We start from the raw sequence: 20,556 nt of genomic DNA on the forward strand, positions 1-20,556 counted from the left end.
CGGAAAAACCTTTCGTCTAGCGAGTTTTTTGTCTTGCGAGGCATTCGTCTTGCGAGGTACCACTGTATATACATTTTGGAAAGTTATTTGCTATGCATTGGGGCACCTCTTAAGATATTGTACTAGGTTTTGCACGATGATATCTGAGATCAACAAGCATGTTTTTGACCATGTCTGGATACAAGTGGACACTGTTTTGCATCAAGATGGCGGACTAAACCTTTCACAATAGCACTGATTTTTTTGTTTCTTAGAATCCCAGAGCCACGTCAGGTATGAAGCTGCTGGTAAACGACAACAATGACATGCCACAGACAAAGATAGTATTAGTAACTGCAACAAACAAAACATTTGCATTGTGTTTCTACGATGTAATTTGAAAAATAAACAAAACATGTTGATCTGCAGTACAGTTAACATTACAGAAGACAGATGAGGTACTTAAAATTATGAGAACCAAACCTCATATGAAGTACAGTAATAGACACTTTGAAATGTGGGTGTAAAGATGGACTCAGAAGTCCATCAACACAAGTGAGGTTTCTCAGGTATCCTGACCAAATTGCTTCCTCAGCCAACCCCAGCTAGGTGCAGAGTCCAACCTATACAGACATTCTCTTATGGAGATCGAGAATTAAGGAACACTACCCAGAAATAACTGTAGTCCTGAAAGATTTCTGTATGCGAAAGAGTGCATGCGAAATGAAAACCATGTAATTATGTTAACAACTCAAATTTAATTCTGGGTTGTTAATTGTGGTTATGCAGACGACAACAAATATAAATGCTAATAAGGTCTGCTACGGAAGATGTCTTTTCTTGATAAACATGTCAAAACATCTCCAAATTACCCTGACGCTTTGGCAATCTGCTCCAGAAGAAGGTGGAGCGTTCTGTCAGTCAAAACAACCGAAGGCCTTGTGGCAGCTAGCAGATTTATTGTGGCAGAAGCTTGTGTGGACGACAGCCTGTTCATCCAGACGCAGGAAAAGTTATCTTCAGCTGACTCTGCATGTGTGTATCAAATGGCCTGTATCCAACGTTAATCATACTAAGGCCCCATCCACACTATACATTTAAACCAGTATCATACCGCTTTAAAAAGGCATGGCTTCCTCCCACCCAAAAAAGGAATATTGGGAACCGTAGTTTGTTAAGAATAGTGAGAGTTGTTAGGAGACCCCTATTCCCTTCACAGGGCTTCAGTTCCCAGAATTCCCCAGCAGAAGGATTGATTGTTAAAGAACACTGGGGATTGTAGTTCTGTGAAGGGAACAGCGGTCTTGTAACAATCCTTCAAAATCCTATGTGGTATGCCCCACGGAGGACCTTAAGGTCCATAAATAGCAACACCCTAGTGGTCCCGGGCCCTAAGGAAGTTAGATCAGCCTCAACCAGAGCAAGAGCCTTTTCAACACTGGCTCCGGCCTGGTGGAACGCTCTGACTCATGAGACCAGGGCCCTGCGCTCCCTCTTCGCTCAGGAGGCTTCTTATTTCTTGTTTTCCTCCCCTAAAAACTAGGTGCGTCTTATGGTCGGGTGCATCTTATAGAGCAAAAAAATATGGTAATTCTTGGTGGCACCTCCAGGTTGCAGCTGGGAAAGACTCCTGTCTCAAACCCTGCAGAGCTGCTCCCAGTCAAATGAAATCCAGAGATGTGGAGCCTTTGTCCCCCTCCAGATGTTGCAGAGACTTGCCTACCATAGAAAGGTGCCATGCAATCTATTACTCCGCCCATTTTGACCTCTGGCCCCGCCCACCGCTACCATGTTTCCCCCAAAGGGTTGCCCAGAAGGGAATGTGGGCTCCTGGGCTGAAAAAGAATTCCCTCTCCACTGCTTCAGCTTTTCAATCTGATGCCCTTTTCTAGAGACATCGTTAATTCCGCAATCTTCTAATCTTCTGAATTGCATCACTCACCTAAGAAGTGCATTTCTTCTGTTGCGTAAAGCTTTCACCCAGTACACTGATTTCCCGCCATGCCCATCCAGTGTCCTATCCACCCTGTGTGTTTTCAGATTCCAGATATGGACCAGCCCATTAGAAGATCTAAACAAGAAAAGAAAAATGGGTGGGAGGGAGACAAATGCTAATTTCATCAGAAACCGTTTCAAAGCATGAGCAATCTGGTGGCACTTCCAAACTTATCTAAGTTGCCTACAGACTTTCAACACTGCAGAGATGTTTTTTAAAAAATCACTACCAGCTTGCTGATTTGATCATTACTTTCCCTTTGGGGGGAGGGACAAATCAGTAAAATGTCAGGATGTTCCTTGAAAGTTACCGTATTTTTTGCTCTGTAAGACTCACTTTTTCCCTCCTAAAAAGTAAGGGGAAATGTGTGTGCATCTTATGGAGCGAATGCAGGCTGTGCAGCTATCCCAGAAGCCAGAACAGCAAGAGGGATTGCTGATTTTACTGTGCTGCAGATGATCCCTCTTGCTGTTCTGGTTTCTGAGATTCAGAATTTTTTTTTCTTGTTTTCCTCCTCCAAAAACTAGGTGCCTCTTGTGGTCTGGTGCGTCTTATAGAGCGAAAAATACGGTAAATTTTATGGCAGGGATGCCTAAGTCATCGCACTCCAAAACAAAAAACTTCTGCATACAAAGAGAATTTGAATATGCTTGCTTTGCTTGTCTTACACAGTCACACACCTTTTGGTTTTCTTTTTATTAAAGTTAGAAAAAGAATACAGGTTTCAAAGAAGGAGGAATGGCAGCTGAAAATAATGGAATACATAGAGCTATCAGGTCTAGCATGGTAAGAGAACAAGAAGACTGGGTATATAAAGAGGAATGGAAAATATCTGTGGAGTTACTGGAAAACAACTGCAAGCAAATGAAAATGCTAGCAGGATTATTGTAAATTCAACAGTATTATTATTATTATTAATAATAATAATAATAACAACAACAACAATAATTTATACCCCGCCCATCTGGCTAGGTTTCCACAGCCACTCTGGGCGGCTCCCAACAGAATTAATGATACTAATATAATGAAAACGATAAAACATCAGACAGTAAAAACTTCCCTAAACAGGGCTGCCTTCAGATGTCTTCTAAAAGTCAGATAGTTGTTTTATTTCTTTGACATCTAGTGGGAGGGCATTCCACAGGGCGGCTGCCACTACCAAGAAGGCCCTCTGCCTGATTAAGATATAATGGAAATGGGGAAACTAGATGGCGGGAATAAAATATGCAGCTAATTTTGGAAGTACAAGGAACCATGAAAGGAGAAGAAGGAAAGTCGTTGTAAGTACTGTTGTATATTTAATAGTGGAAAATGTATATCTGAAATTTTAACAAAACAAAATAATTTTAAAAAGTTTGAAAAAGAATACAAAGGTTAATACCAAACATTCAATTTCAATTCAATTCTTCATTGCGGTCCAAAGACCCAACAGACAGAGTTCAATGCATACATTCCTGGCACATAAAATACCGTATTTTTCCGTGTATAAGATCCCTCCCTGTATAAGACGCCCCCTATTTTTAGGGAATCCAATTTAAGAAAGTAGGGGGGAGATTGCCCCGTGTATAAGACAACCCAGAGTTTTCCAACATAATTTTAAAGTAAAAAAGCCTAGCCTTATATATGGAAAAGTACGGTACATTAAAAGCAAACAAACTGCTGAGCAGATCGTAAGACCATGCTTGTTTAAGACTTTTTTCTAATATAATTTGATCTCTCATCCTGACACCCCCCATACTCACCCAGAGAAAAGAATGGGAAATTCCGGTTCTGGATCTGAACAATGAAAGCACAGAGCATTGACTGCATCAGTTGTTCCCCGCAGAACGTACTGCGGATCCGGGGAAGGCAGAGCCATTAATGCAATAATGTATTAGAAGCTCCTGTAAGAGAAAAAAAAAATGTCTGCGGGAAGCACAAAGCACACACACACACACACACACACACACACACACACACCCAGTTACTGAATGGAGAAACAACTAGCTATTGACATACAACATTGTACATATGTCATTGATCAGGGGTGTGGAACCTTTTTTGGCTCCACGGGTCAGATCCTTAGAAGATCCTAGCCTCGCGGGCAAAATCTGACGGGTGGGTGGGGCCAGCCACCTGTCAATCGCCTGGCATCATAATGATGCTATGTGATTTCATGCTCTCAAGTCCCAAAGCTGGGAATTCAAAGAGCCTCCTAATGGGTTTCCAAACAGCCCTGCGCAATGCTTTAAAGCAGCGGTTCTCAACCTGTGGGTCCCCAGATGCTGTTGGACTACAACTCCCATCATCCCTGAGCTCTGGCCTTGCTAGCTAGGGATGATGGGAGTTGTAGTCCAACAACATCTGGGGACCCACAGGTTGAGAACCACTGCTTTAAAGCATCTCTGGTGCCCTTCAGCTGAGAGCCAAACCCTGCTTTCCCATGCAAATCAGGAGCACCCTGTATTTGCACATGGGTCTCTACCTGCCCCAGATGTCAGGATGTGGGGTAGGTGAACGTGGCTTGTGGGAAACGGCCTTGCAGAGCAAATTTGAACCCCTGACCCATCTTGCCCATGTGCCAGAGGTCCCCCACCCCTGCCATAGATGGAAAACTCGGATACTCATATACAACCCATACTTTGACTACTTCCCCAAAGCTTTGGTGAATTCAAACACCTTGATTTAACAGAAGTAATAAACCGAGACTGATATTTGGGCTTGGGGATAGGAGAATGAACACTCCTAGCCCAGTGGACCATACAGAAGGCTGATCGCCGAAGAATTGATGCTTTTGAATTATGGTGCTGGAGGAGACTCTTGAGAGTCCCATGGACTGCAAGAAGATCAAACCTATCCATTCTGAAGGAAATCAGCCCTGAGTGCTCACTGGAAGGACAGATGGTGATGCTGAGGCTCCAATACTTTGGCCACCTCATGAGAAGAGAAGACTCCCTGGAAAAGACCCTGGTTTTGGGAAAGATGGAGGGCACAAGGAGAAGGGGACGACAGAGGACGAGATAGTTGGACAGTGTTCTCGAAGCTACCAGCATGAGTTTGACCAAACTGTGGGAGGCAGTGGAAGACAGGAGTGCCTGGTGTGCTCTGGTCCATGGGGTCACGAAGAGTTGGACACGACTAAACGACTAAACAACAAAGCCAAGTGGTGTCCAAACTTTTTTCAAAGAGGGCCAAATTTGATGAAGTGAAGGGCTGTGGGGACTGACCAAAGGGCCAACCAAAGTTGTTGAGCTTCTTTTAGGATTCAAGTTGTTAGGATTTTACCCCAGGAAATAAACTAATAAACTGCCACAGGGGATAGATTAAACTGGCTGGCCGGATTAGGCCCCAAAACGGACTTTGGACTTGCCTCTCCTAGCCAAATTGTGCCCCAACACCTATTGCTAAATGTCAAAACCCTTCCCCCCTCCCATGCTTCCAGGGCTCACTGTTGGTACAGCACCATTTCAAGAGAAAACTGTCAAACCGTGGCACACAAACCACTGTATATTTAAAAAACAGGCCAACTAGATCTTTGTGAGAATAATTAAGGGTACAATCATATGGCATCCCAGAGGTCACAGGGTGTTTTCGATCTCCTTCATGGAGGGCAGAGAGACAGGTCTGACCTTGGAGGGGGAGATCTTGTTGGAATATGAATAGTACGGGAGAGGATATATTTATTCGACATTATGCTTCCTTCCTCACGTTTGTGAGTTCAGCAGAGTGCCACCCCTTTGGAGCTTAAAGAGAAGCTTATATAGGCTAGGTTTAGGCTGCTTTGACTGCATTTTATATATTCCAGAGATCTGACCTCAGAACGCTTCTTGAAGAACCCTCCGCTGCCCTTAGTTTACTGACATTGGAGATCCAATGTTAACAGAGGCAAAAAAAAAAGGATTTGCCCGGGGCTGACTTGGTGTAGGCTTTGAACCAAAGGGCCCAACATCTTGCCATGCCAAAGCCTTTCTGTTCTTTATAAGGGAGGGGCAATGGGAAGGAAATATGAAGTTTAAAAAGTGCCCCCCCTCAAGGGATTGGGGAAAGGCCACTCCCTTATTTTTTGCCATGCTTGCCCAGAAGAGTTTTCAAAATTTCAGATCGTAAGAGCCAATTCCAAGGGACTGAGGTCCCTTTGCCCCCCCAAAAAAATATTTGAGGGGGCTTAGCCCCCCAAAGATGCTGGACATTGCCATTCAAATGGTAAGTGTACAACACATCATGTGATCAATTATATGTGGCGCAGGTCACCTGCCCCCTCCCATATTTTATTAAAATTGGCACCCCTGTTTTGGATCCCCACAACCCACCAGTAGGATTCCTCTGCCCTCAAGCCTCAGTGGGCCTGACTTTTGAGAAGACATGTCTGAGGTTTTGCTGCGGAGTACGTTTCATTTAAAATCAATATATAAATCAATATATCCTTAAAAGGAAAGCCTTTCACAGATGTTCAGATACAGACATGATTTGATCTGGGATGGTTTTTTCCGGGGTATTTCAAAATTATATTTTCTGAGCATTCTCAAGGGTTTGGTTTTTTTTTTAACAGATACTGCTTTTCGTAGGAAAACAAACAAACCCCATAGCATCACGTGTTTTATTTCCTGTATACTGCTTTCCTAAAAAAAAAAAAAAGTAGGAGATATCATCATGATGGATGTCAACTACTACGAATCTGTCAAAAGAGTTTGTTTTTAATGTTTCCTGAGATGGAGACTTCATTAAAAAAAGAAGAAAGCGGCAAAGGGATCCTTTTCTCTCTCTGCCAGCTGCAATCAAGTATCCCCAAAAAGAACCATATCGCACCGACGAAACTTTCAACCCAACAGAAACATGTCAACCGAGAGGCAAGTCTCACTGATTGCGGCAGGATTTATTTGAAGATAAGCATGCTTAGGATCACGACTTTAGTGTGTCATGGGAAATTAAGGTGATTTTCATCCCAAATCCTTGTTTAGAGTTTGAATTTTTCTCTCTCTTTCTTTCGTCGTTTCATTGCTGCATTGAGTTACGTTTGAAGGGAAAGATCAATTTCTGTCAGGGGTTTTTATGCGGCATAAAACCTGGCAGCTTGATGCTATATCTTGACGCGTTTCGTGTAAGATTTCATAGAATCGCAGAATTATTTGCTTTTGTGGTTTCTTACTTACTTTACTTCGGTACATTGCTCTGAGATATTTATTGTTGCTCCATTATGTCACTTAAAATTATTATTGTTGCTGTTCTTAGTAGTAGCAGTTTAGTTTCGGATGCGGAATCTGTACAGTGGTACCTTGGTTTTCGAACAGCTTAGTTCATGAACAACTTGGAACCCGAACACTGCAAAACTGGAAGTAGGCGTTCCGGTTTTTGAACATTTTTTTTCGGAAGCCGAACATGCTCTGTTTTGTGTTTCCTGTTGCGTTGTTAATTTGTGCACCCCATTGTAATTCAAGTCTTCCATTTCCGATTGCAGTGTTCTGAGGTGATATTTGGAGTTTATATTTGGTGCTTTTGTTTTTGCCATTTGTTTTGCTATTTATTGTTTTGAGGCTTTTTCGGTTAATTTGTTTTTGTGACTGTGTGGATCCCAGTTCAACTACTGATTGATTGATTGATTGATTGTGTGACTGCAGAAATCGATGAAAGCCCCCAACCAAACAATGACTATCATCGGTACTGGTAAGAATTTTTTTTAAAAAAATTTATCATCTACAATACTGTTTTATTTATTTTATAGTACAGTGGTACCTCAGGTTACATACGCTTCAGGTTACATACGCCTCAAGTTACAGACTCCGCTAACCCAAAATAATGCTTGAGGTTAAGAACTTTGCTTCAGGATGAGAACAGAAATCGTGCTCCGGCGGCCCGGCGGCAGCGGGAGGCCCCATTAGCTAAAGTGGTGCTTCAGGTTAAGAAAAGTTTCAGGTTAAGAACGGACATCCGGAACAAATTAAGTACTTAACCCGAGATATCACTGTACAGTACATTGTTTATTGCTTTCATTTTATGGATCAATAGTAAAATTCATGTTAAACTGCTGTTTTAGGGGTTGTTTTTAAAAGTCTGGAATGAATTAATTCGCTTTGCATTACTTTCTATGGGAAAGCGTGCTTTGGTTTTGGAACAGAATCCGGAACGGATTAAGTTACAGGTAGGGTAGCCGTGTTGGTCTGCCGTTGTCAAAACAAACAAACAAAAATTCCTTACGGTAGCACCTTAGAGACCAACTAAGTTTGTTATTGGTATGAGCTTCGAAGAAGTGTGCATGCACACAAAAGCTCATACCAATAACAAACTTAGTTGGTCCCTAAGGTGCTACTGGAAGGAACGGATTAAGTTTGAGAACCAAGGTACCACTGTATTGTATTATTTTTATATACAGGCGGCGACCATTCTGTGCGGGGATTTCACTCCTGGCCCCCTTGTGCGTCGGTGAAGTGACCATTACTCCCTCTTCCCACTGGAGAGCCAGTGTGGTGTAGTGGTTAAGAGTGATAGACTTGTAATCTGGGGAACCGGGTTCGCGTCTCCGCTCCTCCACATGCAGCTGCTGGGTGACCTTGGGCCAGTCACACTTCTCTGAAGTCTCTCAGCCCCACTCACCTCACAGAGTGTTTGTTGTGGAGGAGGAAGGGAAAGGAGATTGTTAGCCGCTTTGAGACTCCTTTGGGTAGTGATAAAGCGGGATATCAAATCCAAACTCTTCTTCCAGGTCCAAAACGACACCGTTTGAACAAGGTTGCTTCCCTCACTGCCTATAGCAAACTTTCTCTCTATTATGATGCCTTTGCAAAAAGAACCATGTCGTGATTTAAAGTCCTTTTATCTTCCACAGTCGCGTCAATACCCTCGCGAACACCTTCAAAACAGGGGCACGTGCATGCAGCGCTCTGTTGACTCGAAAGACGGCAACTTTGCAAAAACACACCCAAAAGGGTGTTGTCCTTGAAGCCAAAAACGCACAGCTCTGAAGTTTTACAGGAGGAAGACGGAGGCAGTATGGAGAAGAGAGTCACCCCAGAGGCTATCTGGAATTATGAGGAAGGATTTAATACCAGGTTTTTCTTTTTCTTTTTCACACTTCTAATTACCGACACACAAGTGTTTTGCTGACAGAAGGAAGGTTTGTGTGTGTGAATCTGGGGAGGGTTATTAAGCTGGCATGAAGTTGGAGCTCCAATTGCATGTCCCTACACGGAGAGCATCATGGAAGATTCTTAGACACGCAGCACCAGGGAAGGGAGGGAGAGGGGAGTTCATCTCAAACATACGCCAAATCCATTCATAAATAAAGCTGAATTTCCTTTTTCTCGCCCGAGAGCTCTTACTGATGCAATGAGCTAAGGTGTGTTGTGAAAGCCTTGTTTTCCATCATCCATTTTATTTGCAGCCTTCCCATTGTTGCTCAGAAGCCAGACTCTGCCCCTACGCGAAACAGGGCACACACCATATACGCACCAGGAAATGGTGTACATTTCAAGCCTTGGCAGGATTAGGCTCTGGGCAACTGAATTCTGGGCGCCATGTGCTTTAACTCACAGATGACAGCCTTTTGCTGGAAGAAGCCCTCTACGTGATGTGCTGTCTCGCCAAGTTTGGTTTAAAGATAAAGGTAAGCCGAGAAAAGCAGCAGAGGCCTCAAAGTTTCCCATCAACAGGTCAACTGGCCACAGACGTCCTCACTGTGGTGAGATGGACTGAATTTCTATTTACCGTATTTTTTGCTCTGTAAGACTCACGTTTTCCCTCCTAAAAAGTAAGGGGAAATGTGTGTGCATCTTATGGAGTGAATGCAAGCTGCGCAGCTATCCCAGAAGCCAGAACAGCAAGAGGGGTTGCTGCTTTCACTGCGCAGCGATCCCTCTTGCTGTTCTGGCTTCTGAGATTCAGAATATTTTTCTTCTTGTTTTCCTCCTCCAAAAACTAGGTACGTCTTGTGGTCTGGTGCAACTTATAGAGCGAAAAATATGGTATTTATTTTCTGTGGTAGTCCCATAGCTGTTGAACTCCCTCCCTGCCATTGGCACCAACTCTATCGGGTTGAGGACAGCTCCGTCCCCACAACATATGTGGGGATGACGCTGAGCCCCCGTAATCTTGAGGGGCCAGGCTTTGTCAAGACTACCCACACCAGCAGAGGTCTTCACTGGGCCTTGTGGTCTCCTCCCAACACACGCATGCGATGGGCCTCCCCCCCAATGTTGCATGCAACTTGGAGCCTCTGCTCCCCGCATACAGTGGTACCTCGGGTTACATACGTTTCAGGTTACATACGCTTCAGGTTACAGACTCCGCTAACCCAGAAATAGTACCTCGGGTTAAGAACGTTGCTTCAGGATGAGTACACAAATTGTTCTCCGGCGGCGCGGTCGCAGCAGGAGGCCCCATTAGCTAAAGTGGTGCTTCACGTTAAGAACAGTTTCAGGTTAAGAACGGACCTCCGGAACTAATTAAGTACGTAACCTGAGATACCACTGTACAGTGGTACCTCGGGTTACATGCGCTTCAGGTTACAGACTCCGCTAACCCAGAAATAGTACCTTGGGTTAAGAACTTTGCTTCAGGATGAGAACAGAAATCGTGCTCCGGCGGCGTGGCGGCAGTGGGAGGCCCCATTAGCTAAAGTGGTGCTTCAGGTTAAGAACAGTTTCAGGTTAAGAACGGACCTCTGGAACCAATTAAGTACTTAACCTGAGGTACCACTGTATTTGTATCTGGCACCTTCAGTATACAGCAGGCATGTATACTCCCAGTATAAAAAAACTAGCAGTGATCTACCCATTGTCATTGGAAGGAGGAGGCCCATGGATGGGGTGGGTGGGTGGATTGCCCAGAGTTCTTGAGCTTTTTAAACGAGGATTGCACAGTTTTTTTAGCTTTCTCCCCTGTAAATTTTTGTACACGATAAGGATCCCGTGTCCTAACAGGATCAGCCGGAGATCTACTGGTTGGACATCCCTTGTACAGTGCTACCTCGGGTTATATACACTTCAGGTTAGAGACGCTTCAGGTTACAGACTCCGCTAACCCAGAAATAGTACCTCAGGTTAAGAACTTTGCTTCAGGATAAGAACAGAAATCGCGCAGTGGTGGCAGCGGGAGGCCCCATTAGCTAAAGTGGTCTTCAGGTTAAGAACAGTTTCAGGTTAAGAACAGACCTCTGGAACGAATTAAGTTCTTAACCCAAGGTACAGCTTCTGATGAATGCTGAAGGTGTACCTCTGTAGCCTGGCTTTTAACACTTGAGGTGTATATTTTCAGGACGCAGCTTGTTTTTATGATTGTAGTTGCATCCTTCAGGAAATGCAACAAAGGTGGCCCCAGGCCAGTGCAAGGAAAACTTCCCTGTTCTAATGCAGAATGTTCCCACTAAAAAGTCCTACTGCAAGAAATCTATCTTCCCACAATCCTCCTGTCTTTTAAACAAGACCCAGCCAGTAAATGGCCCTCCATCTTCTTTAAAGAGTCATGCAAGTCCTGGATATACAAAACCGGCAAAGCACTACATACTGAGTAGCTTCTTAAGCCTCTGATAGTGTAGGAACACGTCATTTTTCTGGTGGCACTGAACCTCTCCATCAGACAGAGTTGAAAGTAAGCTAAAACCTCCCCCCTTTTTTTTAAGATAATGGGCTAACTAAACACCCAACATTTGCACAGAAAAGGATTATTGCAAAACCAAGAACCTCAAATGTCACACTGGTGCTGTTTAATGACTGTTCTCCTTAATGCTCAACATCTGTGCCTCGAAACGACCCATTCTTCATTCCCATTCTGCTAGAAATGGTTTGCTTAACTTGAAAAATGGCAAAAAAGCAGGGGAGTTGGGTGAGGTGGGGGGAAATAGGTGCTTTAGGCTACAAACCTACACACACACATACTTAGGAGTACAGTGGTACCTCGGGTTAAGTACTTAATTCGTTCCGGAGGTCCGTACTTAACCTGAAACTGTTCTTAACCTGAAGCACCATTTTAGCTAATGGGACCTCCTGCTGCTGCCGCACCGCCTGAGCACGATTTCTGTTCTCATCCTGGAGCAAAGTTCTTAACCTGAAGCACTATTTCTGGGTTAGCAGAGTCTGTAACCTGAAGCGTACGTAACCCGAGGTACCAGTGTACGTGGATCAGAATGGCAATCAAACCATGCCAATGTCTAAAATACATAGGGATGGGGATATTTACTTTTAAAAGCTCTTGCAAGATCAATGGAAAGGGAAAGGAGAGTCTAAGCAAAGAGTCTTCAGTGGAACCAAGAGAAATTCAAAGATAAGTACCGTTCAGAGAATGCAAAGACCCGAACAGAAGTGAGGTTAGGTTTAATAAGACTTGTTCCAGAAGGCTGGAGAGACCTGGAGCTGTCGTTCTCCTCCCTTCTCCACCCACTTTTGTGGATTCCTTCAGACAATCTGTTCCATATCTGTCAAGAAACAACCATGTTTACACACAATCCTGTGTCCACTTAACCCGGCAGTAAGCCCTATTGAACTCAATAGGTCTTACTTTTGAGTAGATGGGTATAGGATTGCACTATAAAAAAGAGGGAAGCAAAGGGAATGTGTGTGTGTGTTGTGCCAGCACTTTGAAGATCAGCCTGCTAATTCTTTAATCTTGCTTTCCTTTGTAAGGAGGGGCACCTGGTGGGCTTGGAATTTCTAGAGAATAACAGGGATTTCATATATTTGATCAGTAGCACACCTGGATGTTTCAAATACTTTTGCGGCCATAATTATGGCTGCACACCTGCTGGTTTGAGTCCCCCCAATTGGTTTGCCAGATGTACCTTGGATAGATTTATTTCTGGTATACCTGACAATCGGTTTGTTTGTTTTTCCTTGGGCACCATCTCATGACTATTCTAAAAGTGATTAGAAAAATCATACTTTTGGGTCTTGGCTCTAGATGTCGGGATTATTGGGCTGGAAGCAGCCAAGACGGAGGGGATCGCATGATATTTTACCAGTAATTTTGTTTTTGCTTGAATGTGCGATGGAAATGCAAGTGACAGGAGTGGGAGCAGGAGAGTTGCTGAATTCTGCTGGAATTTTTCCTGTGGGAAACAGTTAATGTGGTGGGTTTTTTCAGTTGTTCTTTTTTCGGGTCTGACCCCCACCCGCCCAAAGATAATCTTTCTAACATTTGCATATATATATATAACGAATTAGGAAACTTCTTTTGTGATTACATGGCGAAATGACAGCTTTGGAATTCCATAAATACAATAACAAATGGTAGTTTCTGGGTTGGTCTGGAATTCGAAGAACAGCAACCAAGGTACAGCAATTAGATTTTTTTCCTTCCCTGCTCCAACTTGTGTTTCTGGATGTAAAAATGTGCCTGCTTTCAAAATTCCAGAGGGACATTTATTTATCGATTACATTTGTATCTCGCCTTTCCCCCAAGGAGCTCAAGGTGAGATGCATGGATTCCTTCCTTCCCACCTTATCCTTACAATGACCTTGCAAGGAAGGGGCCTCAGAGGCTGAGAGTGGCCCAAGGCCACCCAGTGAGCTCCATGACACACCCGATTTTAACTAGGTGGAATCCATTTTCCTTTAATGGGGGGGGGGAGCTCCTTGCCACAGTCTGAAGGCATATGGTACAGCAGCTCTGCTGAATAGTCAGCAGGTCCAGATCCGGCCAGTGGCTGGATGGGTGCCTGAGAACCTTAAACCTGGTATCCCATGATGGAAGGTGGGCTACAAATGAATCATAGGGGTGTCTCCAATGGCTCTACAGTGGTACCTTGGTTCTCAAATGCCTTGGTTCTCAAACACCGAAAACCCGGAAGTAAGTGTTCTGGTTTTCGAATATTTTTTGGAAGCCAAACATCTGATGCAGCTGTCAGCAATTGTTTCTGCGGCACCTGCACCGATCAGAAGCTGTGCCTTGGTTTTTGAACATTTCGGAAGTCAAATGGACTTCCGGAAACGATTAAGTTTGGCGCTTTTGTTTTTGCTATTTATTTTGCATTTTTGTTTTTGAGGCTTTTTAGTTTAATTTGTTTTTGTGACTGTGTGGAACACAGTTCAGCTACTGATTGATTGATTGAGCGTGACGGTGGAAATTCAAACAATGACAATCATCGGTGCAGGTAAGAAAAAAATAATTTTAATTTTTATCATCTACAAAACTGTCTTATTTATTTTATAATACAGTACATTGATTATTGCTTTCATTTTATGGATCAATGGCCTCGTTAGATAGTAAAATTCATGTTAAATTGCTGTTTTAGGGGTTGTTTTTTAAAAGTCTGGAATGGATTAATGCATAAGTTTCTATGGGAAAGCGCACCTTGGTTTTGGAACGCTTTGGTTTTGGAACGGAGTTCCGGAATGGATTAAGTTTGAGAACCAAGGTACCACTGTACTTAGACCCACTGGTTAATGGCCACGACTAGCTTAGGTTCCTTAATTTCAGTGGGTCCACTCTAAGTAGGATGTAACTGTACACAACCCATTCAATCTGAGTTGGACAGGATCCTGGAGGTCATCTACAACCCAGGGCTCAATGCTGGATTTAGGATCCACAGCATCCCCAAACAGGTGGCCATTCACAGTGAGTTTAAAGATCTCCAGCGTGGGAAAGCCTTTCAAGGCAGCGTATTCCATTGTCAAAACAGCTCTTCCCATAAGGAAGTTCCTTGTAATCTTTTGCTGAAATCTAAAGATTAGGAAACTGAAATTTCCACCCACTGGCTCCACCTTCTGCACTACAGGCACCCAGATATTCAAAGGCTTCTACCCCATCTCCCCGTGAAAGTCCCTTCTCCAGGCTAAACATGGCCAACCCTTTCAAATAAATGCAGAAACCACCAAGTCCAGCAACCTTCATTCAAGAGTAGTCAGATAGTGTTAAAGTTATGGCCTCCATCTTTTTGCATGTGCCCGTAACCTAGTATTCAGTATTTTGGTAAATTGAGAGGCAGGATAAAAATGATTAATCCCATGTTTTAAAATTGCTGAACTGTGTTTTTTTTTAAAGAATGACGCCACATCATTTTAATCTGCCACATCATTCATAAAATGCAATGCATTTTAAAAATGTCTGCAAACTAATTTTTTTCTGAAGGTACTTTAAAATAAGGTAAAGGAGCCCTGGATGGTTAAGTCCAGTTGAATTCAATATGGGATGCAGTGCTCATCTCTGTTTTCAGGCCGAGAGAGGCATCGTTTGTCCACAGACAGCTTTTCAATGATCAATACAGAAATCCTACCATACGCCTACTGTAGACATTTCTGCTTTGAATTCTGCTGACCAAGCTTCTTTTAATTCAAATTCTAACTTGTATTCTCCCCCCCCCCCAAACACACACACACACTCCAGAAACATGTGAAAACTGTTTACGAATTGCATTTGGCATAAGCAAAGGATGTTGGCCACATTAGTCTCGCTGCGGAAATGATATTCTTAACTTACGGTAAGCCTGACAAACACACACACACAATTCTGATGGCACAGTACAGTGGGAATGATTCATCTACTAAGAAGACACACACACACACATTCCAAAAACGATGTGTATCCTTAAAAACCATTATTTACAGCAGTGGAACTTGTTTGTGAGCTTCTGTGCATTACAGTTATGCCTTACATTTCCGGCACACATGAGTGTTTCAAGGAGGTCTCTCCTTCCAGGCACAGACACAACTCAGATCTCCTTAAGTTCCAGAAAGTTTGCAGCATCAAATATATTGTCTATGTTTTAGCCCAGGGCTGGGAAACCTGTGGGCCTCTGGTTGTTGTTGGACTCCAGTTCCCATCACCCTTGACTGTTGCCCCATGCTGGCAGAGGCTGATGGGAATTGGAGTCCAATAACTTCCAGAGGGTCACAGATGTTCACCCACCCTTGTTCTAACTCAACACCTGTCTCCTTTGCAGGTAATGATGCCTACTAGGCAACAACCGAGACTCGGTGAAGTTACCTTAGCCCATTAAAAATTTTAAAGGTCTGTAATTGGAAAACATGCTGAGATAAGGATTACTTTGTTTTATAAACACTCCTAGTCTTGGTTCAAGAGTCATATGAAATGACATGACACTGTTGCCTTTGGAAGTTTTAAGTAGACATTAAGAATGTCATCAAGAGATTGCCGATTTTTATCATCCGTCTGTACGATAATAGCTGCTACTCTGTACTTGTCATCACCTCTGTCTTGATTGACCAAATGTATTTTTTTAAACAGCCTGGAAACAATAAATGCTGCCAGCACCCTGCATTTTAAAACAAGACACTAGACAGGCTGTAATGACCATATCTTCTGTTCATTTAAACATCCATCAGCAGCTCCACCCTATGGAAGACCAGGGGCAGGAAGCAATTAAACACATTTATGCAAACCAGAGTACAGTAAAAGTTAAAGCCACACTCCACTTAACCAGGGCCAGTCTGGAGAAACCATGGTTAGCACTAACTGGCATTCCTTCCTAACCATGCTGAGTGTTAACCATTGTTTGCCTAATTAGTATGCCACAGCAAACTGTGGTTAAAGGAAACAAGAAATCGACATGCTAGAGGATGTATATGAACCTATATCACATGCCTGATCCTACTTCACTTGGTGCCTTGCAGATGTTTCCATCAGCCCCAGTCAGCACGGCTAACAGTCAGGCATGATGGGAGCTGTAATCCAAAACATCTGAAGGAAGCCTTCTCGAAACCATGGTTTAGAGGATTGTCTGCGTTAATCTAAGACATCTGATTGAATCAAATAAACTATGAGTTTAAAACAGCAAGATATGAGACCAAGTTACTTTTTTTTCAGTCACCTCTCTCACTGACCACAAACAGGAAAATAAAAAATAAAAAAATAAAAAATAGAGTATTTTACTTTGGGTAACTAATGTCCTATAAGGAAAATCACGCTGTATCAAATGTGACTTTCAGAAAAATTGGAATCTGAGGTGGTGCCTTGAGGATCACTTTCAAATGCTTCCATCTGTGTGTTGTGAAATTTCAACTATAACTATTTTCCATATGAAAACACGTATTCAGCATGGGAGCAAAACTAAGAGTGATGGTAATTATTTTTAGGACACCGAGTTAGCATATGGATCTCATTGCCATATATATATTTTAGTCAGTGAAACAAAAAAGTGCTATTAATCAATATGTACACCCCGTATATTAACATAAACATTCATCATTCTAATACTCCCGGTGTGTCACAGTGATAATTTTTTTTCAGTCTTTCATTCTGACACATTTGCCTTCAGCTATCAGCTGGTTGACCTTTCCGAACACAGTAAAACATTTTGGGCACTGAAAGCAAAGTCTTCTAAGACAGCCAAATAGCACGGCAAGATGAAAATGTCCCCCAAAAAACTGTGGTAGGGGGGTGGGAGTGGGGAGAAGGGAGAGATTGAAACATAGCTGAGTTTCACATTTGGCGTATGCTTTGAAATATGTAACATTAAAATGCAGCATGAAAAACAGCTGAAGTTAAGGAGATTTTATTTTTCCTACACAGGTTCAACTTTGTAGATTAGCTTATTTTTGGTGGGGGGGGGGAGCGAGGGAAGGAGAGAGAGAGAGGGAAATGCAGCTGTTCTGTTTTACAAAGCCATAAATTTCCTGATAAAATGCAAGGATGAAATTGAAGAAAGACTAAAACAAACCCCACAATAATTTAATTCCGAAAGGCACAGGGCTTGCTTTTGCACCACTTTCTTCCCAAGGATGGATCTCTATTTAATGTGAATGTTAACGCATGTAAAGGCATAGCTTCGCAAGCCGCAGCTGGGAAATGGTCCAGCAGACAGGAGTCAAACACAGGCAAGGCAGAAAAATAATGCATTAGCCGCTGGGTCCTGAGCTTGCAATTGGATGGTTTCCCCTCTCTTAAGAAGTTGGGGTTCTCCATGAAACTGACTGGTGGGAGGTTCAGAGCAGGTGGAGGGGAAATGTACTGTATTTTCTGGCATATAAGACTACTTTTTAACCCAGGAAAATCTTCTCAAAAGTCGGGAGTCGTCTTATACGCCGGCTACAGCAGCAGCTCCTGCAGCAACTCCTCACCAAAGGATAAAACGACAGCAAATTAAATCAGAGGACACCAAGCTCTCAAGATGAAGCAGAAATATGCTTGAAAATTGGCCCCAGAAGCCCCCGGCCACTGGGAAGTGGGGCAGATTTCCGAGCCGGACTGGAGACTGGTTTTTTAATTTTTATTTGGTGTGTGTTGGAAGAGGGGTAGTCTTATAAGATGAGTATATCCCAAACTCTATATTTTAACTGGAAAAGTTGGGGGGTTGTCTTATATGCCCAGTCGTCTTATACGCCGGAAAATACGGTACTTTTTCACAAAGTGCCTGCAAAGAAGAGGGACCGGTCACTAACTTGCATGGCTCACAAGCAGACTAGACAAAATTCATGGAGAAGTGGCTAAATCACGTTCATTATGGAACCACCAGGATGAGGTAGTCCCCCAAAGCAAAGCTGGAGAACCTCTGACCTTCAGATGTTGCTCGACTCCCGACTCCCATCAGCTCCTGGCAGCATCGCCAATGGCCTGGGATGATGGCAGCTGCAGTGCAGGAACATTTTGAAGGCTACAGGCTCCCCTCACTCCTGACTCCTAACCTAAAGCGTGGAACTCCACCTGGAACCCACAGTCATTTTTCAGGCACTTGGCAAAATCTGTCCCGGTTCCATGAGTCTTTAAGGACATTTGATTGCTTTTTGTGGGTTTTTTAAAAATACTTTCCCCATTTAAATTAGCTTCTATCTTCTCAGCTGATTTCATGCTTGGTGCCTCTAAGTTTTTGCATGGGATATAAAACCAGGCAAGTAAATCCCATGTAGAAAAGGGTGCCCTCTGCACTGTTCTACTGCATTATGTACTGTTCCTCTGGAGCCTGAGTGTGGGGCAATTTAACTGCTTATTAAGGGCACTCAAGCACCTTAATGCTGGAAGGAGAGGTCTGCCCCACTCCTCCCCACCCAATGCACAATGGACAGAAGACAAAACTCAGCTGGCAGCTTATGAGATGGCAGATGTCCTTAAACATAAGGAAGATGGGAAGTTCTCAGATATGTGGACTCCATATGCAGATTTATTTGGCTGAATGTTTGAGCGCTGGTCTGGTCTTGAGCTCCAGTTGTTTCCTCCCCTTAAATGTATGCACAGAATGTATTGTTTTGGCTATATTTTAGTTTCCTTGTATTTTTATACAGGCGACGCCTCAATTACATGGGTTTTATGTTCCAGGCCCCCACGTGCATGAGCGAAATGCGCTTACGTAGGGAGCCCGCAGCTTCCCACCCGACAGCTGTTGAGTGGGGTAGTGTGGCAGCAATGAGAGCTCCTGTGCGCCATTTTGGAGCCCTTGGGAGTCTATACATGGTTTCCCACAAGAGGGGCAACCCCGTCAGATAGGCAGGATACAAATAATAAATAATGACAATAACAATTTTTGGTTTTGCTTCTTTTTGGAAAAGTCATTTAAAAAAAAAAAAGCTATGAATAAATAATAATAATAATAATAATAATAATAATAATAATAATAATAATGGAAAAGGATGCCTACCCCACAACCGCCACTCATTCACAGAACCAACCTAGCCATTGGTGCTTGTGGGGACCAGATCAGCCCCAAACAAGCACATCTAATTCCTTAAATGAGAACCGTGTGGATGGGAGCTAAAAGAAGTTCACAGGAAAATGGCTCATCTCATTGGAAAATTAAAAGAATGCAAAAATGTGCAATGTTAAGTTGGGGAGGGGAAGGGTTGAGGGTGGGTCTGTCCCTTGGCGTTCACAGCTTAGAAGTGCATTCGGGCCCTGCACACTTGATAAACCATGGCAATCTAGCAGAAAATTGATAAGCCAAGGACCACTGCAAAGGTTATTTTCGAGAGGCTTTCCCGTTCAGCCACGCAGAGTCATCTGTCAGCTAGAGATCAGTCGGCCCAGCCCCCTTAATTAGGGGTGCAGCAGCAGCAAGCACAAAGCCTCATGTATCCAACAGCAAGATCTAGCTAAGAATGTCCTTAGACAGCGCAGGTTTAATTAAACACCTTCCAGTCATTTTAGCAGACGTTTCCTGAAATAATCTCATTTGAGAGAGCAGGCTTTTTAAAAAACACACACACACACAATGAAAAACAATAAAAAGAGGGGGAAATGACAGCAAGAGTAGTATATCATGTTGTTACAATATCTGAAATTAATCGAGCCCGCACTGCAATTAAGGACGCTATAATTTTCAGCAATTTGAAGCTACACTTCGTTTGCAACCTAATTAATCCTAGACAAATATTTTTCCCATGACAAACTTTTTTTTACGAGCGCCCGATTTATTCCCTTCTAATTACCTTTTAATTAATCCAGCCTTGGTATAACATTATCGTAACTTTTGGCATTTCACCAGTGGAAGACGTTAAGCTGATTGCAATGTGGTTGCGCAACCCCCCTCGACTCACAGAGCGCCACTTTCAACACCCCATTTATTTATTTGTCTGTTCTGTTACTTTGCTTTCCCACCCACGGGGCATAAGAACATGAGACATGATAGACAACCTCGCATCGCTCTCTTCCTCTCCAAACGGCAAAGCACGTCCTTAAAGAAAGAGAACACATTTCTAACCTGAAGGAGAACAATGGGCCCCGTACCAAAA

General features: G+C 43.2%; 1 protein-coding gene and 1 long non-coding RNA gene across 6 annotated transcripts in view; one reads left to right on the plus strand and one right to left on the minus strand.

Annotated features, from left to right (window-relative positions):
- The window catches only part of GNB1L (G protein subunit beta 1 like), an 83,275-nt gene that overhangs the window by 31,474 nt on the left and 31,245 nt on the right, over positions 1-20,556 (minus strand). For 4 of the 5 annotated variants that reach the window (XM_081893446.1, XM_081893442.1, XM_081893445.1 and 1 more), the window contains 2 exons: positions 3,718-3,858; positions 1,922-2,050 (listed from right to left, as the gene is read on the minus strand). In XM_081893446.1, the coding sequence (XP_081749572.1) occupies positions 1,922-2,050; positions 3,718-3,833 (245 nt within the window). In that variant the 5' untranslated portion in view covers positions 3,834-3,858. Of the gene's footprint in view, positions 1-1,921; positions 2,051-3,717; positions 3,859-3,973; positions 4,062-20,556 lie in introns of those variants that run through there. The other variant, XM_081893444.1, reaches the window with a different exon arrangement.
- On the plus strand, positions 6,601-16,738 carry LOC309359642. The gene is made up of 3 exons (XR_014163886.1): positions 6,601-6,884; positions 8,775-8,997; positions 15,263-16,738. It is a non-coding gene; the product is annotated as an uncharacterized lncRNA (long non-coding RNA).

This window comes from Podarcis melisellensis (genome assembly GCF_964234715.1).
Source record: "Podarcis melisellensis genome assembly, chromosome: 16".
Classification (NCBI taxonomy): domain Eukaryota; kingdom Metazoa; phylum Chordata; class Lepidosauria; order Squamata; family Lacertidae; genus Podarcis; species Podarcis melisellensis.